The following is a 25,632-nucleotide window of genomic DNA, read 5'->3' on the forward strand; positions in this document are numbered from 1 at the left end:
TCCAGTATCTCAGGGGTTGCCACAAAGAAGAGGGTAGAATAAGAAGCAATGGGTGGAAAGTGATCAAGGAAAGAAGCAACTTAGAACTAAGGAGAAATTTCCTGACAGTTAGAACAATTAATAAGTGGAACAACTTGCCTGCAGAAGTTGTGAATGCTCCAACACTGGAAATTTTTAAGAAAATGTTGGATAACCATCTGTCTGAGATGGTGTAGGGTTTCCTGCCTGGGCAGGGGGTTGGACTAGAAGACCTCCAAGGTCCTTTCCAACTCTGTTGTTGTTTGTTAAAAACTCTGAAGCAGAGATAGAAAGTCTGTGACCTCTCATTTCCATCTTTCTGGCCAGCCATACTGGCCGAGGCTGATAAGGGTTGGAGTCCAGCAATATTTGGAAGACCATCCCTGCTATAAAAGTCCGGAAGTAAAACTAAAACATGCTTCCACTTTCAATTCAGAAAAACAACAACAACGGTGTTTCGATGGTTAGAGTGTCTCAACATAACAATGCTGATCTTCAAGCTGCTTATAGTAAGGAAATATTAGCAATGATTACAATCTTTATTCTCGGAATTGGGTAGTGGCAAAGTATTGTAGGCTGACAATTGGGATTGGAAAAACAGGAAATAGATTAACCATCTGGCTGTCTTTGCTTCCTCTTAAGTCAAATCAAAGACAAGTTTATATTTTGAACCTCTCTGTTTTTCGTTTTCTACTTTTTTGAAGTAGTCTCTGATTGAAAAAGCACAAACTACACCAGGGGTCTCCAACCTTGGCAACTTTAAGACTTGTGGACTTCAACTCCCAGAATTCCTCAGCCAGCAAAGCTTGCTGAGGAACTCTGGGAGTTGAAGTCCACAAGTCTTAAAGGGACCAAGGTTGGAGACCCCTGAGCTACACCATGGGGCACCAGTCCTGGAAATCTGTACTGTATATCTTTTATTGTGATGAAGACACATTGGAAGTGACTGGGTTTTTTTCTTTCTTTTTCTTAAAACATACTCTAGTACCCACAAGACAAAAACAACAATGTCAAAATACCAGCACAGCTGCGAGTCAATTTTTGGCTTGGCTTGAGTGCAGTCGAAAAAAAATTCAATAGCTTTGCGGAAGGAGCATTCAGTGTCTTTGCTGAAATGGTATGTGCCTAATCATTATTCTGTCGTTACTCTGGGAAGTTGAGGTTTGGCCCTTACGCTAATATTCTGAAATCAAGCTTCGAGGATTGTTTTTCTTAAAACATACTCTAGTACCCACAAGACAAAAACAACAATGTCAAAATACCAGCACAGCTGCGAGTCAATTTTTGGCTTGGCTTGAGTGCAGTCGAAAAAAAATTCAATAGCTTTGCGGAAGGAGCATTCAGTGTCTTTGCTGAAATGGTATGTGCCTAATCATTATTCTGTCGTTACTCTGGGAAGTTGAGGTTTGGCCCTTACGCTAATATTCTGAAATCAAGCTTCGAGGATTGTTTTTCTTGTTCTTCGTTCTCATGTCCCCTCAGGACTTGAAAATGAAAGAACATTTTATTTCTGTAATGTGTTGTACAGCTCCTGTTCATTTTAGTGGAACATGCTTGGGACACATGTACAGTGGCACCTGCCAAAGATTAATCAAATTGATAGTACAACTACTTATTCAAGGGCAAATCTTAATCTTTACCTTTATTAGTTAATACTGTGTTTCTCCGAAAATAAGATGGGGTCTTAATATTAATTTTTGCTCCAAAAGATGCATTAGGGCTTATTTTCTGGTTAGGTCTTATTTTGGGGGAAATACGGTACTAAATGCACCCATCTGGCTAACAATCTTAACTAGGGCTTATTTTGGGGGTAGGAGCATCCTGAAAAATCATGCTAGGACTTATTTTCCGGTTGGGTCTTATTTTCGGGGGAAAAGGTTTGGTCTAATAATGGTATTGCACATTGCCATCTGAAAACATGAAAAATGTGTTGTTTTGTATTCCCCTACTTATTTTTTTGTGTTAGTTGTCTTGAGTGCCCCTGAATATAAAAGTAGGAAATAAAGTGATAAACAAAATAATTCAGCAAAAGCCATGTAATAGATAATAGCTCCATAGCTTGGCACGATATCACCCTTCTCAGTGTTTTGAATCAAAGGACTTATTTCAGGCTGCTACAGCCCAAAGCTTGATTTTGAAGGTAGCAGGTGTTTCAGTTCAGACAGCTACAGCTGTTATGCATGGCAGGTAAATATTTTGGGGTTGGAGACTACACATTTTTGGGGATGCACTAATATTACCAGAGAGGTTGGGTTTGAAACTTCAGCACTTCTTTGGAAGGATGAGCAGAATTGGTCCTGGACATGAATATTTTTCTCCTCAAATTAAGCAACAATTTCCTATGGATTCAGGAGAAAGATCTAAAAGGGCAGTTTTATAGGGCACAAAAACTTGGCTGAGGGAAGCTATAGGGATCTCCAGGCCATATAGGTGGGTTATATTTGGATTCACGGCTGTCATTAGAGAGAGAGAAATTGATAAACGTGCTCAAATCTTCATTTAATCGATATTCCTAAAGCCTTTCCTTAGCTAAAGCTCTACAAAGGTTCCCATGTCTTTAGACTCATTTGAACATTGCTCAGGCTTTATTTGAGAGGCCAGCGAACTCCATCCTTGCCTCCTTCCATGATCCTCATGAATTTTTAGCTAATTCCAGTAGTTTTATTTTTGAAATAGTTTTAGGGCTTCTCCCGACATTACTCACAGACCTGTGATGAACACAATGGGATCTTTGTAAAGCCCATGAATATTATTATGAAAAATCCAAACCGTTTATAAGGTATTGAGAGAAAGGTGGAAGAAAGGTGTGCTTTTATGTTAAAAAAAATATACATCTGCTGGGGAAGTTTCTTGAGCATTGATATATAATTAATCTTGAACATTTATTAGACAGGGGAAGAGGTATAATACTTGATATGGAGATGTATTTTCTGTGTGGGCAGAAAAATACGAAGATCTGTTGTTGACAACTAGAATTTTAGGTTTCATTAGGGAGAAGGAAATGAGAAGATGAAGAACCTGGAGACCCCTTGATTAGGATTTATTTTTTTATTAAATATACGTGCCACCCATCTCATCTAGATAGAGATTATGGAGTAAAGCAAGAAGTAGTTAAATAGGGTTTTCTGCTTGAGCAGGGGGTTGGACTAGAAGACCTCCAAGGTCCCTTCCAACTTTGTTGTTCTGGTCTGTCAATCCCGGGAAAGGCTGAAGTGATGATTATAGACTGAGTATAAAGAAGTTTTAAACATGTACCCGACTTCTTGTTTTGATGGCTTTGGAATGCTGACAGTGAACAGATTCATTTTTCTAAAGCTGTATTTACTTTTTTGGCAACAGTATGAAAACCAGGTTCTTATGTTTGGAAAGTGGGGAACCAGAGGCCTTGTCGGACGCCACAAGTTTTCTGATGTCACAGGAAAAATGAAACTGAAACGAGAATATTTTTTGCCTCCCAAAGGATGGGAGTGGGAAGACGAGTGGTTTGTTGATCCTGAAAGAAGGTCAGATTTTTGACTTGGATTCTTCTCATAAAAAATGTGGGGTGGGGAGCTTATGTAACTTCCATTGGAGGAAATCTCATACATTTAGCAGGAAGAAAGGAAGGCAGGAAAATGCTCACTCCTGTTGAAAAGCAGTTCAGTCCTGCATAAACCTGTTTATGCCAAGGGAAGGTAACAACACAAATAAAGGCTTCCTTAAGTTATGGATGTTGAGGAAAGGGCTGATGGATGCAAGCTTGTTTTGACACTTCTGGAGAAGCCAACAAGGGTGTATTGTATCCCAGGGAGAAATAATTATGTCATTTCAAGGCCTTCCCAAAGATTTTTAGAGGTAAATTCAAGTTTCAAGGGGCAGAAAAGGACCTTGTCTGAAACCAAGTCATCTACAGAATGTAACTTGGCTAACAGACCAGTCTTACTGAAATCTCAGCTATCAGCAAATGGAAGGAAGGATTGCATTTTCTCAACAAGCAGTTTAATAACATTTTATTTACTTTTTAATCTTTCACTGATTATGTAATCCATGATGATAAGATAGAAGATAAGTGGAAGCTAGGTGCATACCTCTAGTTTTGAGGCGTACTCCTGAGTCTTGTGCAGATTCTCTGTGATAACATTCCTACTTTTATTAACTGTACTGGAATTACTCCTTTGTATAGGTAGTCCTTGACTTACAACAGTTTGTTTAGTGACCATTCAAAGTTAAAACGGCATTGAAAAAAGTGACTTATGACTTTTCGTCACACTTACGACCTTTCCAGCATCCTCATGACTTTATGATAAAAATTCAGATGCTTGGCAACTAGTTCATATTTATGACCATTGCTCTGAGTCCCAAGATCATGTGATCACGTTTTGCAAAGTCAATGGGGAAGCCAGATTCACGTAACAACTGGGTTATTAACTTATCAACTGCAGTGATTCACTTTAACAACTGAGGCAAGGAAGGTCATAAATTGAGGCATAATTCACTTAACAGATGTCTCATTTAACAGCATTGGGCTCAATTGTCGTTGTAAGTGGAGGGCCACCTGTAACAGAAGATGTAGAAGATATTTTATTCAGGAAAATTAATGCTTCTCTTTCGGTCCTGAACAAATCTACTTTTTTCTTCCTGCTGTATGAAGAAGGGACATGCTGGCTCAGTGGCTAAGACGCTGAGCTTGTCGATCAAAAGGTCGGCAGTTCAGCGGTTCAAATCCCTAGTGCTGTGTAACGGGATGATATCCTGTTACTTGCCCCAGCTTCTGCCAACCTAGCTGTTCGAAAGCACGTAAAAAATGCAAATAGAAAAATAGGGACCACCTTTGGTGGGAAGGTAACAGCGTTCCGTGCACCTTTGGTGTTTAGTCATGCCGGCCACATGACCACGGAGACGTCTTCGGACAGCATTGGCTCTTCAGCTTTGAAAAGGAGATTAGCAACGCCCGACTAGCACATATGTGCAAGGGGACCCTTTTATGAAGATACAAGTGCCTAAACAAATTGAAAAAATTTATATTAAGAACTCTAAAAACTGTGCCTGTGGGTAGAATATCCAGAACAGCTTGTCTGTTAACAACTAGTTCACATGAGCCGCCTCCTTTCCACATGTTTTGCCATCCACCAATCCTCTTTAGCATCCTCTCCTTCTCTTTTGCTGAACTCACCAAATTTTCCTACTTGTCTCGGATTCTGTCCCCAACCAGCTCAGTCCAACTACTACATCCACTCCCTTTAGACTGTCTTCCTTTATAGTGCTTTTAGGAGGTCACCCATCACCACTACTCTTCCCAATTTTCTCCTCTGCTTTTAGCTAATTCTTCTCATATATGCTACTTGTATGTCATGCTTCTCTATATTTATTAAACAAATGTATATGATCAACCAGAGGAACTCTGGATGGTGAACAACGATTAAAAACATAATTAGCCAATTGATTTAAAAAATAAAAATGAAAGACTTTAAAAGTGACAACTGGCATCTAAACTGCACCTCTATGCCAATTGGGAGCTAGTGCAGCTCACAGAGCAGCAGTGACATGGAATACCATATGTGCACATTATATTTCACTTCATTCTGGATTGAAATTTCAAATGGTTCTCAAGGGTAGCCTCATATTCAGCCTGTTGCAAATGATTAAGTACTTGTGATCTAAAACCCAAAGCCAGTCAGTTTTCTCAGGATTGAGCCAAAGCTAGTTCTTCCCCATCCAGACCTATATAGCCTCCAGGCCCTGGGAAAATGCCTTGACTGCATCACTTGGATGAGCTAGGACAGAGATATATAAACGACTATCATCAGATGATTCTTGATTCTGTGCTGATAGATAACCTCGTCCAGCATTTTCATGTAGGGGTGTGGATGGATATGCTGTACCCATCTAAAATCTACCTTTATCTATAAATATGGCTGATGCTATTTTGGTGCTATATCTTGGCCTGAAACCTGACTGCAACAGATCCAGATAATTAGCTGGAGATCGACTTCCTTCTCAACAACCAGAAAGGGAAGGTTAACAACTGGATGAAATTTTCCAGAACTAATGGATCCATTGATGGGCTCTTGAGAAGAAGGCAGAATAACGCAGTCATTATGGCACATGGAATTGCTCCCTCCAACAAAGTAACATTGGACACAACGTGGCCCAGCACATACCACTTTTCAGGAGGATATGAACCTAACATAGCTGTGATCGTATTTAATCACCCAAAAACGCTGCCCACTTTCTTGGGAGTAATAGAATCAAACCCATCCCAGATAACAAAATAATAATAATAATAATAATAATAATAATAATAATAATAATAATAATAATAATAATAATTATTATTATTATTATTATTATTATTATTATTATTATTATTATTATTTTGCCCTAGGCTCTTCTATCAACTTAGTGCTTCTATTCTTAGTTTATCTCAATTTTTTCCCCTCCTCTCATGGAGTACTTTCTTCTCCCCTCCCCCTTCACTTAGTTTTCTGTCTCCTCCTATCTGGTTTTAAATCTTTTATTCCCTACTGGTCTATTCTAAAGCGAAGAAACACATAATTTTCCTCCCAGTAGGTGGAGCTGTATGTTACCAATATCTGCATCGTATCTTACTAAGCTGCAGATTTATTTATTGCTGTTATTACCCAAAAAAGTTCAGAAAAATTAAAAATAGCTACAATAGCTTTATATTAATTAAAAAAATAGGTAATATTAATATTTTTTTAAAACCCTGGTAAAAGCCTTTTAAAAAGAGCCGTTCCCCCGGGTTTATACTGTAGGACAGTGTCTTTCGTTGAACATCCCCTGTTATCTAATGCTTTGAAGTCTTCCTTCTGGCTCCACAGCTTGCTGACAGAAGCAGATGCTGGCCACACTGAATTCACTGATGAAGTATATCAAAATGAGAGGCGTTATCCTGGAGGAGAATGGAAAGCAGCTGAAGATCAATATACAGATGTGGTAAGAGCTGCTTCTGATGGCTTAGCAATTTTAAGTGCTGCAGATTTTTTTCACAGATATGGGTGACTTAATGTGTTTGGTGTGGGGGGGGGAGAAGGAGAGAGAGCACAGCCAATTGATGAGGATCTACCTGGAACTAAGCAATTTTTTTCCAATCCCATAAGAGCAATGGTGGTGCAGTGGTTAGAATGCAGAATTGCAGGCTAATTCTGCTGACTGCCGACTGCCAGCAGTTCAGCAGTTCGAATCTCACCGGCTCAAGGTTGGCTCAGCCTTCCCTCCTTCCAAGGTGGGTGAAATGAGGACCCAGATTGTTGGGGGCAATATGGTGACTCTGTGAATCGCCTAAAGAGGGCTGTTAAAGCGCTGTGAAGTGGTATATAAGTCTAAAGGCTATTGCTACAAGACCTCATTAAGTCTAAGCTATAAACAAAGTTTCAGCTAATACTAAACCATAATATGGATCGTTTATTTTGGCAGAGTATGATCTCTGCATTATGGCTTAGCATACTGAACACTGTATTTGTGTTTATCAAACCTATGTCTATGCCCCTTTAGCCATGGAAGTGCTGTAGGTGAGGTTGGGTCAGTTTTTGTCTCTTAGCCCATATTTGTCTGCTAGATTATATGAAGAAGAATTGGTGGAGAAAATGTTGCCTTGAGCTCTTGAAGGAAACACATGTGTTGTTGTTGTTGTTGTTGTTGTTATTATTATTATTTCTGTGTAAAATGAAATTTAAATTGCAGTGTGCAAGCAAACTAAAACGTGCATTAGTGAGTTGTAAAATAAGTTGTAAAATAAATTTGAATGCAGAATTCATGTGCACACCTTTTAAAAAGTTGCTAGTTTACAACTATTGGATCCTAGTTTGCTGCTTCCAATTGTACAGCAGGAGGAGTCAAACAGAAAAGAACTGGTCTTAGTCTTGCTAGTCTAGTGCATCAAACCACTCAATGATATTATAGTACTTCAAAGGTTTAAACATTTCTTGGGACATACATTTTTGGATCCTCATTTGGATCTGACAATAAAATTAGCGTTCTTTCAGGTACTCTACTTTGTAATGAGTTATTATGAAATGTAGAGACATCCCCAAATAATAGGGTAAAAAAAAAATCAAGATGTTGACCCATCTATGAGATTGAACTTTTTTATGTGCATTATGTGGAAAAACCGGGACAGAGTTTTGGTACGCAGTTGCAGCTATTATGTTGATTTTTTAAACTCCCCTGAACATCCCTGATTATGCGCATATATATCATTCTGCTAAATGTGACCATAATTCTCAGTATGCTTCTTTCTATGTTTCAAAGAATGGAGAAAAAGCTCCCCCACCAGGTGAAATTATGTGTCCTCCTGGCTGGATGTGGGACGATGATGCTTGGATATATGACATCAACAGAGCAGTGGATGAAAAAGGCAAGTATTTGAACTTGCAGCCTGCTTTTTATTTCAAATGTGAATGTCTTATGAATGTTGGCTTATGAGAAAAAGATGAGGAAAGGTTGGCAAACTGTGAATCATAGATTTTAGTAGCTACCCTATTGACTATGGAAGGAGAGTCCGGTTTTAATGGCCAATACATGTATTTTTCATTTAAGGTTGGGAATATGGAATTACCATTCCTCCTGACAATAAACCAAAATCCTGGGGTGCAGCAGAAAAAATGTATCACACCCATCGAAGGCGAAGGTTGGTTCGAAAACGCAGAAAGGATCCAAACCAAACAACTGCATCAAAGGTAAGACAAAGAAATTGCAGCTGACAGTGAGCGTCTGTGGAAAAAACAGAGGGCGGGGGCAGCATGTAGAAAATAGATGTCGGAAAATAATTCTGTGTTTTGTCAAAGAAATACACTGAACTGCTTGTTATAATTGTCTTTTAGGAAGCCACATCATACGAAGATCGCGAAGGGTGGGAATTTGCATCTTTGATTGGGTGGAAGTTTCACTGGAAGCAAAGTAGTTCTGATACTTTTCGCCGCAGACGCTGGAGAAGAAAAATGGCTCCTTCAGATGCATATGGGGCAGCTGCCATCTTTAAACTTGAAGGAGCTCTTGTACGTAGGGATAATTTGCCTTGTCTGTTATCACTTAATGATCACCTCGAGGATAACGTATAATTTAAAAAGTGCACGTAAATGTGACCTAGGCAACTGGATTAAAAAGTGGCACTCTCAATTCTTTTTTTCCTTGTCACAATCTTAACAATCTTCCCTTCTGCAGATGCTGTTTAATATACCAAGCCTAAGTAGGGCAATTGTTCATTGAGTCGCACCTGATTTTATGACCGTTTTTGCCGCAGTCATTAAGTGAGTCACTGTGGTTAGCTGAATTGCACAGTCTTTAAGAAAATCCAGCTCCCACCCCCACCCCCCGTTGACTCTGCATGTAAAAAATTGGCCAGAAAGGTCGCAAATAGCAATCATTTGAGCCCAGGACGCTACAACTGTCATAAATACAAGCTGGTTGCACATGTGACTATAAGGAATGCTATGATGATTGTGAGGACTGATCATATGTCTTTTTTTTTTAGTTCCATTATAACTTCTAACAGTTGCTATACAAATAGTAAGTCAAGGATTACCTCTACTGCAGGGGTCTGCAAACTTGGCTCTTTTAAGACTTGTGAACTTCAACTCTCAGAGTTCTTCAGCCAGCAAAACCGGCTGAGGAACTCTGGGAGTTGAAATCCACAAGAGCCAAGTTTGCAGACCCCTGCTCTATTGCATTATGGTTTTGGGATTTAATAATCTGCAGCAGATATGTTCAGTCAGAGAGAAATACAGAAATTTTTTAAATGCCTTTTTTCCCCCAAGGGAGGGGGGGCGGCAGGTAGGAAATGCTGCAACAAGACTGTGAGTATCATTGTTTTGAAGCAGTAGTCTAAAGCTTTTCTGTTCTGAGAAGTACTGAGAAATTTCTTCCCCATTTCATTGGAATGTTATAATTAATTAGAAGAAAATTATGTGCCGAGTTAAAAAAATCCTATTTCCAGGAAATGTGATCCATTAAACCAGGTCTTCAGTGAGATATATTAATTTTAGGAATCCTTATAGCTAAGAATGGATGGCCATGTTTGCCTTTTCTCCTTTCCTTTCCCTTTTTCTTTTCATGTTGGGTTTTTATTTGATAAGCCTGATAACAAAGACCATTTTGAATCTATGGATTTAAGCTAAGTGCTTTGAATAATTATATACCCTTAGGGAGCAGATTTTAGTACTGAAGATGGAGACCACACTTCTGAGAAGTCTACAGATTCAGCAGCAAATTTGTTTGGTGCAAACACTCCAATTGTTTCTTGCAACTTTGACAGTAAGTCAGTTCAAATTGTTTATTCAAAGTGATGGGATTCCTTGGTTTTCTCACAGCTGCTCTTTTATTGTAGTTGATATACAGTATAAGCTCACACTGGCGAACATAGCTAATTAGAGTCATCTGAGCCCTTTCCTGCCCCCCAAAAAGGAGACTCTATGACCATAGGCCTGATGTAAGGCCTCCCAAAATGCAAATATGGCCCCATATTGCCAAATTGCTCTCATTGGGCAATGCACAAAAATTAACAGAGTGAAGTGAGAACAGTAAGAAGTCCACATCATTAACCATGATCCTTTAATGTCATTCAGTCTTCAGTCTGTTTCTTGGATTAGTAGAAATGTATTGCTCTATTGGCAAGATTTAGTTAATAATCACTTTGACCATAGAATACAGCTGTACTTCACATTATTATTCCAAAATAAACACCGATAGAAATTATAAAGAAAGGTTAATTTCCATTTATTTGATCAGTCAAAGAAGCTAGTCCAAAATGTGGGCATATCCGATATGACCAGTCTTATGCTTATTAAAATTGTACTACGTTTCCATTCCATGTTCGATCCAATTCATAGAAATGGTCCTAGTTGGTTATTGCTTTCAACACTCTGGAAACCTACAATCCAAAGACTTTGGAGGCAGACAACGCTTACATTAGAAATAACAAATGCATTAGCATTCTCCAATGTTTTCCTGAATGCCAGATGTTGACAGAGCATAATGTTGGACTAGACAGATTCATTTATTTGTGGCAAAAACAGATGAAGAGAATGATTGAAATGTTCAACAATCTTCAAATAATAAAAATTTCTATAGAATTAATGAAGACAACTAGAAATTGGAAATTACTGACAAGTATAGCAAAAAAATACAGATGGGGGAATGACTATGGAGACTCATACTAACGTAGACAGAATAAAGAGGATAAGGAGGAGGAGCAAATGTAAGTGTATATAAACTGTCAATTTTAGTCCTGCCTTAGGCATGAAATCAGTTGTGTAATCATAGGCCAGTCACTCTCTCTCAGCCTTAGGAAGTAAACCAGGTGTGAAATCCAGCAGGTTCTGACAGGTTCTGGAGAACCGGTAGTGGAAATTTTGAGCAGTTCAGAGAACCGGTAGTGGAAATTTTGAATAGTTTGGAGAACCGGCAAATACCACCTCTGGCTGGCCCCAGAGTGGGGTGGGAATAGGGATTTTGCAGTATCCTTCCCCTGGAGTGGGGTGGGAATGGAGATTTTGCAGTATCCTTCCCCTGCCACTCCCACCAAGCCACACCACGCCCATCAAGCCACGCCCATAGAAATTTTTTAGTAAAAAAATTTGGATTTCACCACTGAAATAAACTGGTGGGACTTGTCCAGTTAGTCACCAGGAGTCACTGGTTCAAAGGCAGGTATATACAAAGAAAAAGATTGTTTCATTTACACTGACTTGTGTTTTTGTTGTTCTAGGAGTTTTTACTTATCACCTTCGATGTTACATCTATCAGGGAAGAAATCTTACAGCTTTGGACAAAGACAGTTTTTCAGGTACAGAGAATAAAAGCTAGGAAATTAATTCAAAGAACATGTATCTTTTCTGATATTTTTCTAGAACAAACAACTTGATAAGCAAGGGAAATAATTTGAGCATTTCCTGTTCAGAATGTTATGGCTAATCAAAGATTTGCCTAATTATTTAATAGTGATGTCTATTCATTAAAATATTTATAACCCAGTATATAGCAGAACAGTTCAAACAATAAAACAAAAAAATAGAATAAAAAGCAATTTAAAGAAAAAAAGCAATGCATGCAAGGTCTTTACTTCAATGTACTTCAAGGTCTTTACTTCAATGTGCCCACCGGGTTTCCAAGCATTCCATCAACCGAGGGCCCAAGGTAGGGGTGGGGGGGTGGCGGTTGTGATTAAGGAAAGTCTAGAACCGAGGAAGACCACTGTACCTCAGATAGCCGGTTGTGAATCCCTCTTTGTGAAATGGGGTCATAGGGTGCAGGTGGGCTTGTTGATCACGTACCTGGCTCCTTGCTGCGTGACTACAGCCCTGCCCAAGCTGCTGGAGGTGCTTGCCGGGGTGGTGGTGGAGACCTCCAGACTTATAGTCATAGGGGACTAACTTACTCTCAACCAGTTTGTCATCAACGGTGGCTCGGGAGTTCATGGCCTCCATGACGGCCCTGGACCTGACACAAATAGTTGATGGCCCTACTCACATTGGGGGAGGCACACTGGATCTGATTTTTATCTCTGGACAGTGGTTAAATGATCTGGATTTAGGAGATTTAATTACCGAGCCATTGTCATGGTCAGATCATTTTCTCCTTCGTCTAGACTTTCGGACCGCCGCTCAACACCGCAGGGATACGGGACCAACACACTGGTTCCATCCCAGGCACCTGATGGACCCGGAGAGGTTCCTGATGGAGCTTGGGCCACTTCCTGAGGATCTGGCCCACGGCACGACTGAGGAGTTAGTTGCGGCCTGGGAACGGGCCGCGACTGGCGCTTTAGACCGTGTCGCGCCTTTGCGGTCTCTGGCCCGGCGCAGATCTCAACCAGCCCCTTGGTTCTCCAAGGGGCTGAGGGAGATGAAACGCCGGAGAAGACGCCTAGAGAGTGCCTGGAGATCCAGCCGTTCCGAGGCTGACCGGACACTAGTTAGCACCTATAGTAGGACCTACCTAGTGGCACCGAGGGAAGCGAAGCGTTCTTACGTTTCCTCCCTCATTGCGTCGGCAGATAACCGCCCGGTGGCCCTGTTTCGGGTGACCCGCTCCCTCCTTTATCAGGAGGTGTGGGATGACCCCTTACAGGGCCGTGCCGAGGAGTTTAGTGGTTATCTATACGATAAAATCGTTCAGCTTCGGGACGGATTGGATCAACAGTGGGTAGATCCAGGTGAGGGGCTGGAGACACGTCTTGTTGAGACTATTTGGGATGGATTTGACCCTGTGACTCCCGAGGACATGGACAGGTTGTTGGGGCGGTTGAATGCCACCACATGTTTATTGGACCCATGCCCCTCCTGGTTGGTGCTGGCTACACAGGAGGTGATACGAGGCTGGCTCCAGGGGATTATAAATGCCTTTTTGATGGAGGGGGTTTTCCCCGCCGCCTTGAAAGAGGCAGTGGTGAGGCCCCTCCTCAAGAAGCCCTCCCTGGACCCAGCTGTTTTAGGAAATTATCATCCTGTCTCCAACCTTTGCTTTGTGGCGAAGGTTGTTGAGAGTGTGGTGGCATGTCAATTACCCCAATACCAGGATGAATCTGTCTGTCTAGACCCGTTCCAGTCTGGCTTCCGACCCGGGTACAGCACGGAGACGGCTTTGGTCGCGTTGGCTATGATCTCTGGAGGGCCAGGGACAGGGGTTGCTCCTCTGCCCTGGTCCTATTAGATCTCTCAGCGGCTTTTGATACCATCGACCATGGTATCCTGCTGCACCGGTTAGGGAGTTTGGGAGTGGGAGGCACCGTTTATCAGTGGTTCTCCTCCTATCTCTCTGACCGGTTGCAGACGGTGTTGGCAGGAGGGCAGAGATCGACCGCGAGGCCCCTCACATGTGGGGTGCCGCAGGGGTCGATTCTCTCGCCTCTCCTGTTCAACATCTATATGAAGCCGCTGGGTGAGATCATCAATGGCTTTGGGGTGAGGTACCAACTGTACGCTGACGATACGCAGCTGTACTTTTCCACCCCGGGCCATCCCAACGAAGCCATCGAAGTGCTGTCCCGGTGTCTGGAAGCTGTACGGGTCTGGATGGGGAGAAACAGGCTCAAACTCAATCCCTCCAAGACGGAGTGGCTGTGGATGCCGGCACCCCGGTACAGTCAGCTGCAGCCGCGGCTGACTGTTGGGGGCGAATCATTGGCCCCAGTGGATAGGGTGCGCAACTTGGGCGTCCTCCTGGATGGACTGTTGTCTTTTGAAGATCATTTGACGACCGTCGCCAGGAGGACTTTTTACCAGGTTCGCCTGGTTCGCCAGTTGCGCCCCTTCCTTGACTGGGATGCCTTATGCACGGTCACTCATGCTCTGGTTACCTCTCGCTTGGACTACTGTAATGCTCTCTTCATGGGGCTCCCCTTGAAGAGTACCCGGAGGCTCCAGTTGGTTCAGAATGCAGCTGCATGGGAGATAGTGGGAGCCACACGTTGCTCCCATGTAACACCACTCCTGCGCAGTCTGCACTGGCTACCTGTGGTCTTTCGGGTGCACTTCAAGGTGTTGGTGACTACCTTTAAAGCGCTCCATGGCTTAGGGCCAGGGTACTTACGGGACCGCCTGCTGTTACCGAATACCTCCCACCAACCTGTACGCTCGCACAGAGAGGGACTCCTTAGGGTGCCGTCCACCAAGCAGTGTCGGCTGGCGGCCCCCAGGGGGAGGGCCTTCTCTGTGGGGGCTCCCACCCTTTGGAACGAACTTCCCCCTGGACTTCGGCAACTGCCAGACCTTTGGACTTTCCGCCGCGAGCTGAAGACCTATTTGTTTGTTCGCGCAGGACTGGCATAGGATTTTTTAATGGGATTTTAAATTAGTTTTAATGTTTTAACGTTTTATATTTTATGGGGTTTTATTCTAAATGTTTTAATTCGGCCATTTGTGTAATAAGTTTTTTAATTATGGTTTTACATGTATATTGCTGTTGTTTTTTACTATGGCTGTAAACCGCCCTGAGTCCTTCGGGAGAAGGGCGGTATAAAAATTTAATAAATAATAATAATAATAATAAATAATGGAAACACCATTTATGTACATATATCTATACTACTTTTTTTTTTATTTACATTTATATCCCGCTCTTCTCCGAAGACTCAGGGCAGCTTACATTGTGTAAGGCAATAGTCTCATCCTATTTGTATATTTATATACAAAGTCAACTTATTGTCCCCCCAACACTCTGGGTCCTCATTTTACCTACCTTATAAAGGATGGAAGGCTGAGTTAACCTTGGGCCTGGTGGGACTCGAGTCTGCAGTAATTGCAAGCAGCTGTGTTTAATAACAGGCTGTCTTACAGCCTGAGCCACACCGCGGCCCTTCATTTAAGAACAGCTCTCATGTTTCTACATATCACCCCATTAAAAAGATGTAAAGGAGAAACATCCTACTAATCAGATTACTACTTCAAATATCATGGTCCAATACTTTATGGGAGCCATTACTAAAGAGCATCACCATATTAAGCTTTGGTTCTCTTCTGTTTTTCTTCATTGCTAACACTATCCTGTAATCCAGTCTTTTCCAACTATAGACATTTTAAGATGTGTGGACTTCAGCTCCCAGAATACCCCTGCCAGAAGTCTTGGGGTGCAGTTGGGGAACACTGGGCTTGCCTCTTCCACCTCAGACTTAATTTCCAATCCTTCTTTTCATAGGACTCGACCTCCTTTTGCTTTTTTTTCAGGGTTTTTCTGATTTCTTCTCCTGTTTAAGGACCAGAAGAGCACAGGAAAAGGCAGGCAAATGATTTAGCCAATAATAGTTAGCCAAAATAATAAAACATTAGTAGAATCACAAGGAGGAGTTAAGCTGTAATTAGTATTATGCTGCATGTTATGCAATGTCTACTTCTTTTCTTTTCTTTTCTTTTGGGTGGATTTGAAATTATAATGTTGTGTCTTGCCCGCCCTCAGAGCAGCCGGGGCCTTCTTACCTGCTCCCGAACACTGAGGAATGTATGCCTCCCGGCCCAAGTCCTGGCTCCATGCCCACACAAACTGCAGAAGAAGGAGCATCTCCCGGCCCCAGCCCTGACTCCATGCCCAGGCAAACGGAGCAGCTAGACCCTCCCTCCTCCACAGCATGTGAGCCTGAGGAGGTTTATTCTAACAGCTGCTGATTGGTGTGACCTCGCATCAGAAGGCTGGATAGGCGGAGGCAACAGAAGGAAGGGAGGGGCAGGCCTTAATGAGTGCTGAGTCATGGAGCCACACCCCATGGCCTATATAAAGGATCGGCTTTCTGGCAGTCTCTGAGTCAGGCAAAAGTCGAACTTATCTTGCTGAAGTCACTTACTGGTCTCCTGCCTGCTCTGAGGACTTTGCTAGGACTTTGGGCAGAGCTGCAGAGGCAAAGCGGAGGAGTGGGACACGACATATAAGATGCAGTTTATGGTCATTTTGAATCTATTTGGTTTTGGTTCAGTATATAAAATGTCATAATGTATATAATGTAAAACGCATGACAATCATATGAAGATTGTGTTAATCACAGCTTTAAGATTTTTCATTAGCTTTTAAAAGCTACAGACTCTCAGTTCTTTTTCAAATATCCAGGTAATTTTCATTTAAAGGTTACATTCTATTTCCCACACAAAGAGATAAATCAGGACCCCATAAACATTTTCCAGGAGGAAATTATACTATTGGAAAGAAAGAATTACCTGGATAAATGTGGGCCCCTAAAGTCTTTATTCACTTCATTAACTTTCTAATTACTAAAGTTAAAAAATACGTATAACGCTGCCATTACATCTCTTGCATAAGGAATCAGAGGGATAATCTTTAAATGATATCAAGTCATAGTAATTTGTATAGAAAACGATATCCTCCCCCCTTTCTTCAGAGGTCCCTTATGATTTCAACGGTTTTTAAAAAAATAATAGGCCTAAAGCTCTTGTATTCATTTGCTTCTAGTTCTGAAAAAAAGGGAGAGATGTAAATTACAATTTTGGAATCTTTTTGGAATCATGCAATGTGGATTACTATGACTCAGTACCAAGGTTAGGGCTACTTTTAAGATTGTTAAGTGAAGCAAAAAGAGAGAGAGTATAGAAAAATGTACAAACTTAACTCTAAATAAGTGTATGTCAGTATTCCCTTGCTCTGCTCTTTCAGATCCATATGCTCATGTTTCATTCCTTCATCGAAGCAAAACAACTGAGACTATCCATTCAACTCTGAACCCAACCTGGGATCAAACAATTATATTTGATGAAATTGAAATTTACGGTGATCCCCAAACAGTAGCACAAAATCCTCCTCTGGTGGTTGTTGACCTTTTTGACAATGACCAAGTGGTAGGTACCATACCAAACTTCTATGTCTTGTTTTTGTTTAATGATGTCAGATACATGATCATTTTGGTATTTGGGATTTCAGGGCAAAGACGAATTTCTTGGAAGGACCTCTTGCTCTCCAATGGTAAAATTGAACCCAGATATTGATATCAATCCAAAACTTCTTTGGTATCCAGTTAAGAATGGAGGCAAGGCTTGTGGAGATGTTCTTTTAGCTGCTGAGCTTATACTGAATGAAAAGGTAATGAAAACCAAATTGACTTATTTTGGACTTAAGATACTTTGATGAGATAATATCCATGTTTGGTCTCACTATAAATTATAGAAACATGATGTATCTATATCTTTAAACAGGGGGGCACCAATCTTCCAATTCTTCCTTCACAACGAGCACCAAATCTATATATGGTACCACAAGGAATTAGACCTGTTGTGCAACTTACTGCAATTGAGGTATTTTGATTATTCTTTATTTGTTATTCAAAATGACATGTTAATAAGACATTTGGGCATACTTGCTTACACAAGGCCAAGTGCTAGCATAAAATCTTAGTATACTTTTAATGTATAATAAACAGCTGCCTGCCTTCAAGTACTTAGGCAAATTTTCCCTCCCCCCCAAAAAAAAATCTGGATGTTTTATTTTCGTTATGCAATGTTCATCCAAGATTTGATGTCATTATTAGAAGCTTTAATGATAAATTCAAAAATCCTTAATTTATATCCGTCATGAACTTGGTCTCAAATTAACAATTATATCTCAGTCTAAGGAATATTATGGGCATTGAAGAATTACTTAGGTAAACTAAGAACGCTTTCAAAATAGGTTATGGAAATGCTGAATATTATGAAATGCACTTGGATTTATGAATAAAGTAGCATTACATTCATGAGAATAGGTTACCCTGGGAATTAATACAACATCCTAGAAAAAGACAATTTGCAAATTCATTCCAAAAAACCCTTCATCCATGAAGTCAGTAAGAGTCAAGATGCAAAATGAGGAACAAAAGGAAATGTGAATGACAATTTTTTTAAAAAAATATTTATTTTAAGTAATTGAATTGTTAAATTGTCCCATGGTGTGTTTGCTGTGGCAGGTTGGCCATAGCAAGTTGTCCCACAGTGAGTTGGCCATGGTGAGTTGGCCGTGGCAAGTTGGTTGCAGCGAGTTGGCCACAGCAAGTTGTCCCATTCCGATCCCCCTTCTTTTCTTTTCTTTTAACATTAATTTTGCAGCAGATTATGTTTCTCTTCATAATATGATGTTTTGGGGCCTGTTGCTTCATTTGTTTTAATAGATCCTTGCCTGGGGATTACGGAACATGAAAAACTATCAAATGGCTTCTGTGACTTCTCCCAGTCTCATTATAGAATGTGGAGGTGTAATGGTAGAATCTGTAGTGATCAAAAACTTGAAGAGGACACCTAATTTTCCCGGATCTGTTCTCTTCATGAAAGTGGTATGATACTGCAAAGACTTCATAGCAAAGATGTATAACACATTTTGACTACATATTGATCATTAAAAAAATAGAACCAGTATATATGTTGATACATATATTTAATCTGTAAACTGTCCAGAGCAAAAATTTAAGCATTGTAAATGAATCCTATTTTTAAGTTTGAACACAGCTTCAGTTGTAGTATGGTCATACGTCTGTCTCTTCATTCAGAAGTAGATGGGAAAATACATGAGATGGAATGTTGAATTCCTATAGCACAGATATCATTATTACAGTATAAACACATACAGATGCACAGCACGAAGTGGGTACATTGTAAAATATCAAGCAGTATTCAGTATATCTTTCTTCCCTACTAAATGCTTAATTCATTATCTTCCACATCTTTTCCCTGAACATAAGACAGTTTTTGTGAACTGAAGCAAAAATCACATTCTCCCATCTGAATATATAAAACTGTATTTATTTGTTAGCTTCTTTGGTGCTTAATAGTTTTTTATTCTGAATATCATGAAGCAAAATGGATCAAAGCAATTTGTTTTTGATTTAGCCATTTTTTTCTAAGACTCAAGCTAGGAGAGATGTAAGCAGTCTATGATTGGAGTCCCCAAGCTTGTCCATTTTGACTGTAGAATGTGGACTTTAATTTTCACCAGAAAAGAAAGTTTAAATCTTTAATCTCCATGCTGTGCTCCAAATCCATATAAATGTCTTTTGCAGGAATACTCAGGAGATTAAAAAAAATAAGTCAAGAAAACAGTTGCAACTATGTCATAAAAGTTCAATCAGATTTTATATATGTTGATATACAGAGGTATTTATTTATTTATATTGATATATTGATCATCAATTGTGTTGTAAATGTTGTACCTTGATGAAGGTATCTTTTCTTTTATGTACACTGAGAGCATATGCACCAAGACAAATTCCTTGTGTGTCCAATCACACTTGGCCAATAAAAAATTCTATTCTATTCTATTCTATTCTATTCTATTCTATTCTATTCTATTCTATTCTATTCTATTCTATTCTATTCTATTCTATTATTTATTAATCACATTTATATACCGCCCTATCTCCCGAAGGACTCAGGGCGGTTCACAGGCAATTAAAAACATATAAATACAAGTTAAAATAACAATTAAAAAACTTATTCTACAAAGCCAATTATTAAAAACAGTATAAATAATAAAACCCATTTAAAACCAATAAATTTAAAATCTAATCCAGTCCTGCGCAGATGAAATAAGTGTGTTTTAAGCACGCGACGGAAGGTTCGGAGGTCCGGAAGTTGACGAAGTCCTGGGGGGAGTTCGTTCCAGAGGGTGGGAGCCCCCACAGAGAAGGCCCTTCCCCTGGGTGTCGCCAGACGACACTGCCTCGCTGACGGCACCCTGAGGAGTCCCTCTCTGTGAGAGCGCACGGGTCGGTGAGAGGTATTCGGTAGCAGTAGGCGGTCCCGTAAGTAACCCGGCCCTATGCTATGGAGCGCTTTAAAGGTGGTTACCAGGACCTTGAAGCGCACCCGGAAGGCCACAGGTAGCCAGTGCAGTCTGCGCAGGATAGGTGTCATACGGGAGCCACGAGGGGCTAGGTACTTTCGTAGTCATTTTTAATTGGTTCCAGGCAGGGCGATGAGTATCAAAAACTATGCGTACCAAATAAATTTTTCCCGTAAGGAACAATATAGCAAATCACAAGGTGGTCAACACCAAGTTTTAGCTTGTGCATTGAGTATCAAACAATGAGTACTGGGACAAAATTTTGGGTTGAGTACCAAATTCGATGAGTTTCAAAGCAGTTGAGTACCACAGTATCACTGTACATTTAAAAATAAATGTAGCTTCAATTATTTTCACTTTTTATTTTTTCCATCCCAGATGTTGCTATGTTAGATGCATTTTTGTAATTGGTTTTAAATGTGGTCTATATCAGCGGTCACAAACTGGTGGTCCGTGGACCACTGGCAGTCCGTGAGAAAATGTTGGTGGTCCACAGAAAAATTATTTGCATTTTTTATATTACACTATATATTACTTGTCTTTTTAAAAAATACATATTAGTGGTCCGCAGGATTCAAAATTATAAATTTAGTGGTCCCTGAGATCCAAAAGGTTGATGACCCCTGGTCTATATAATATATATTTTGTTTGTTTTTAACTAGCTGTTGCCCAAAGAGGAATTGTACACTCCATCACTAGTTCTTAAAGTGATAGATCACAGGCAGTTTGGCCGTAAGCCTATCGTGGGACAATGTACCATTGATTTACTGGAGAGGTTTCGCTGTGATCCTTATGTTACTAAAGAAGATATTGCACCACAGATGAAAGGTATAGTTATAAAATAAATACTTTTTTTTTCATTTATTGTTCTCCCAGTCTTGTTACTATTAAGATAATTTATTGACTTTACAAAAACCCCATTGAAATAAATGACCACAATTAAACTTTGGTGATAGTTTAACACTTTTATAAAAGTCCATCATTGTTTTTCATATAATGGGTAGTCAGTGAAAAGAAAATCAGTATTGAGAAAGAATGAAACCAGATATTTATTATCCATTAACATTCATGGTTTGGAATATATACAAATGATGAATTAGATTACTTTCATTGCACCAGAGGTGGGTTTCAGCAGGTTCTGACCAGTTCTGGAGAACCGATAGTGGAAATTTTGAGTAGTTCGGAGAACCGGTAGTAAAAATTCTGACTGGCCCTGCCCCCATCTGTTCTCTGCCTCCCAGGTTCCAGCTGATTGGGAGGAAATGGGGATTTGCAGTAACCTTCCCCTGGATTGGGAAGGGAATGGAGATTTTACAGTATCCTTCCCCTGGAGTGGGGTGGGAATGGAGATTTTACAGTATCCTTTCACTGCCACACCCACCAAGCCACACCATGCCCACCAAGCCACACCCACAGAACCGGTAGTAAAAAAAATTGAAACCCACCACTGCATTGCATCTACTAGAACTTAGTCCCACTTCTTTAATTCTAGCATATAGTTCTGCATTTAGCTTCATTAAAGCGGAATCTTAACCAGAATGTTGCAGTGGGGATTCAAATACAGACCATCCATTTCACTCCCTTGCCCCCAGAAGTTTTCTGATTGTTCATGAGCGCTGAATGTGCCTCCTTTTACCTATAAGACTTTGGGTTCCTCCAAGCTTGGTGATAATTCCATCTTGCAGGAATGGGTTATTTTGGCAACACAAGCAACTGCATTTTGAGCTTAAATACAGAAAATGTTCTTTGCTCTAAAATAAACACTAATTTATATATTTATATCTTGCTTTTTGGAAGCCAATTTCTGAACAATTTGACTTGGCAGGTAATTCCCCCAAATAGAATTCATTTAGAGCAATGTTTTTCAAATTTGGTCACTTTAAGAAGTGTGTCTATGGAGATTCTCAGTCGTCCAGGTCATGGTTGTCCTAAAGGTGCTTTTTCAAGAGGCAACTAGACTCCATTCCCCACCATCCAGTCTGTTCTGTTTCCCTTCCCCCAATACTCCCAGCAAAGAGTCCGTCAGAGGCCTTCCTTTTTTTTCCCTTTTATTTACATAGATACATGTCCTGGCCACGTCTACCCACGGGCCTGCCAAGTTTCTGGAGATAACGAGGAAATTATAGATAAGGCCAGAATTACTCACGAATATATTCTTCCCTCCATGAAATAGTTAGCTCGCGCCAAATTCATTGCTTTGTCCAAGACAAAAACCAGGAAGTCCGCCTCCTATTTATAGTCTCTGCAGATGTCACTGCATGACAATTATGACTTGGCTTTGTCCCAACTCTTCCGCTGCTGCGCACGCCGATCAAGCCTTCGTAATCTTGCGTCCCTCCAAAACTGTTCTTGGGCGCCAAATCAGAAGAAGGCCGGAGAATCAGGCCTTGCCGGCCCCTCCCTTTGAGTGGGTGCCAGGGAGGAGAGGGCTCAAGAGAAGCAGGGCTTGCCAGGTCTTCTCCTCATTTTCTGAATCATCCGAGTCCAGGAGTCTGGGTCCAGGAACCTGGGTCACAACACTATCCTCACCGCAGGGCCCTTCCCCGGGCTGACGATCGGGATGCGGTCGGGCTGGGTTCTGCTCATGGAAGGCCTGCACCAGGTCAGGGCATGAACGCCGGAGGCATCTACCCAGGAGAAATCAGTCCCGTATCCCTTCCACGCGATCAAATATTGGAAACGACCCTTTAGCCAGCGAGAGTCTCAGACGCTGTGGACTTCAGATTCCTCCGACCCGCCCTCGGCGACAGTGACGGGTGCTGTTGGGCACCGGGGACTCGTGTGGCCTCAGGAACCAGAAGGGACCGTGAAAACGGGTGGATCCGCATGGATCGTGGCAGGGTCAGTCGGTAGGCTACCGGGTTGATGACTGCCTCGACAGGGAACGGGCCGATGAATCGGTGGTCCAACTTTACCGCCGGTCGGACGGGAGGTGTTTGGTGGAGAGCCACACCCGTCTCCAACTGCCAGCGGGGCGCGTTCGCCGGGAGCGGTCAGCGGACCGTTTGTAGTCCTCCTTTGCCCGATTCAGCTGCTGACGTACCAACTGTTGGACCGCATGCAATTCCGTCAGGAAGGTCGGCGTTTCGGGAACAGGAGAGTCCGGTGGTGCCAGAGGGAAGAGCCGCGGATGGTACCCCACATTGGCAAAGAACGGGGTCATCTGAGTAGAGGTGTGCTGAGAGTTGTTAAAAGCAAACTCTGCCAGGGACAGGTAGTCGGCCCAGTTGTCCTGTTGCTGGTTGATGAAGCAACGGAGATACTGTTCCAGTATACCGATGACCTTCTCTGTACCCCCGTCGGTCTCCGGATGGTGCGATGACGACAGACACACCTGCACCTCCAACGCGGCCATCAGGCTCTTCCAGAAGCGGCTGTGAACTGAACTCCGCGGTCCGAAACCACCCTGTCCGGTAGACCATGGAGGCGGAAGATGTGCTGCAGAAAGAGACGGGCCGTTTTTGCGGCTGTGGGCAGTCCGCGGCATGGGATGAAGTGTGCCATCTTGGTGAGCATGTCCTCCACCACCACCAGCACCGTGGTGAACCCAGAGGACGGCGGCAGGTCCGTCAGGAAGTCCATAGAGATCGCCCCGCAGGGTCTGTCGGGTGTCGGCAAGGGCTGGAGGAGCCCGGGAGGGGCCCCCGTGGCGCCTTGGCTTGCCGGCACGGTACGCAGGATGTCACATAGGCATGTATATCATGCCGCACTGGGCCACCAAAAGGTCCGTGTCACCAGGTGGAGGGTCTTGAAGAACCCAAAATGTCCTGCTGCAGGGTTGTCGTGGCACTGGGTCATGACGAGGGCTCGGAGTGGTCCTGTGGGTACATATAATCGCCTCAAACTTGAGTAAGTCCTCCTCCAAGGTCCAAGGAGACGGGGCCCACCTCCGCCTCCTTTGCTGCGACCAGGCGTCCTGGCGCTGCGCCTCGCACCTGGGCCCGCAAGTCCACTGGCTCCGTGCTGCGGCCAAGGCTTCTGCCGCAGCACTGTCCGTGGAGGAAGGGGGTCCTTGGCGCAGAGGTACTCTGGCTTGCGGACAGGGCATCCGCCTCCGGTTGTGACCGCTGGGAATGTAGGTCACGCGGAAGTTGAACCGGCAAAACAACGACCACCGGATCTGCCGCTGGTTCAACTTCCGAGCTGTGGTGAGGTGCTCGAGATTCCGATGGTCCGCTCGACCTCCACCTGATGTCGGGCCCTCCAGATGGTGTCGCCAAGCCTCGAATGCAGCCTTGATAGCCAGCAACTCTTTTCCCAGATAGTGTAGTTGCGCCGGAAGGTTGAGTTTCCGGAGTAGTAAGCGAGGGAAAAGTGTGCCACCATTCGCCGGAGCCTGTAGCAGCACCGCCCCAGAGCCACATTGACGCGTCCGTTTCCACCACAAAAGGCCGGAGCGGGTCGGGATGCCTCAGGACGGGTTCCGTGACGAAGGCTTTCTTGAGGGCTGTGAATGCTTCTTGCTGCGGGGACCCCACCGAATGCAACCTTCTTCCTGAGGAGCTGGGTAAGTGGAGCTGTCAGTGTGGCGAAGCCGGGATGAAGGTCCGGTAGTAGTTGGCGGCCCAGTAGGCGCTGAACATCCTTCACCCGACGAGGGCTTCCCAGCTACACAAAGCTTCTACTTTACATGGGTCCATGGCTATGCCTCGGGCGAGATGATATGCCCGAGGAATTCTATGGAAGTCCGGAAGAAGACGCATTTCTCCAGCTTCGCATTGAGTTGTTGCTTCCGCAAGCGTTGCAGAACCCGACTGACCTGTCGCAGGTGGCGTTCCCTGGACCCGGGGTAAATCAGGATGTCGTCGAGGTAGATAACCACGAACCGATCCAACATGTCTCGGAACACGCTGCTCATGAAGTGCTGAAAACGGCGGAGCATTGGTCAACCCAAATGGCATGACAGTGTATTCGTAGTGTCCGTATCGGGTGCCGAATGCCGTCTTCCATTCGTCTCCTTCTCGTATCCGCACCAGGTTGTAGGCCCCCCGGAGATCGAGCTTGGTGAAGATCGTGGCCTCCCGCAACCTTTCCAGTAGCTCCGGGATGAGCGGCAGGGGTAGCGATTCCGCACCGTAATGGCGTTTAGCCGCGGTAATCACAGCATAGGCGCAAGTCCCTGTCTTCTTCTTCACAAAGAGGACCGGGCCGAGAGAGGGACTTTGAAGGCCGGATGAACCTCGGGCCAGGTTTTTGTCCAGGAAGTCCCTGAGGCGGCCAACTCGGGCTCCGACATGGAATACAGGCGTCCCACAGGCAGTGGTGCGTTGGGCAGAAGGTCCACGGGCAATCGAGGGGCCGATGCGGGTAGTCGGTCCGCCTCCTTCTCGCTGAACACGCCGGGCGAAGTCCGCCAGCTCAGGAGGCAAGGTG

The 25,632-nt window shown here is 42.8% G+C and overlaps 1 protein-coding gene across 1 annotated transcript in view; it reads left to right on the plus strand.

The window, feature by feature from the left end:
• MYOF (myoferlin) overlaps nucleotides 1–25,632 on the plus strand; it is a 107,797-nt gene that overhangs the window by 49,521 nt on the left and 32,644 nt on the right. Inside the window, exons 25-37 of the mRNA XM_058187014.1 lie at nucleotides 1,004–1,135; nucleotides 3,358–3,521; nucleotides 6,840–6,954; nucleotides 8,269–8,374; nucleotides 8,557–8,696; nucleotides 8,841–9,014; nucleotides 10,161–10,269; nucleotides 11,723–11,800; nucleotides 17,110–17,291; nucleotides 17,374–17,532; nucleotides 17,646–17,744; nucleotides 18,593–18,754; nucleotides 20,922–21,087. Of these exons, the coding sequence (XP_058042997.1) occupies nucleotides 1,004–1,135; nucleotides 3,358–3,521; nucleotides 6,840–6,954; nucleotides 8,269–8,374; nucleotides 8,557–8,696; nucleotides 8,841–9,014; nucleotides 10,161–10,269; nucleotides 11,723–11,800; nucleotides 17,110–17,291; nucleotides 17,374–17,532; nucleotides 17,646–17,744; nucleotides 18,593–18,754; nucleotides 20,922–21,087 (1,786 nt within the window). The remainder of the gene's footprint in view (nucleotides 1–1,003; nucleotides 1,136–3,357; nucleotides 3,522–6,839; nucleotides 6,955–8,268; nucleotides 8,375–8,556; nucleotides 8,697–8,840; nucleotides 9,015–10,160; nucleotides 10,270–11,722; nucleotides 11,801–17,109; nucleotides 17,292–17,373; nucleotides 17,533–17,645; nucleotides 17,745–18,592; nucleotides 18,755–20,921; nucleotides 21,088–25,632) is intronic.

Source organism: Ahaetulla prasina, chromosome 6 (genome assembly GCF_028640845.1).
Source record: "Ahaetulla prasina isolate Xishuangbanna chromosome 6, ASM2864084v1, whole genome shotgun sequence".
Classification (NCBI taxonomy): Eukaryota; Metazoa; Chordata; class Lepidosauria; order Squamata; family Colubridae; genus Ahaetulla; species Ahaetulla prasina.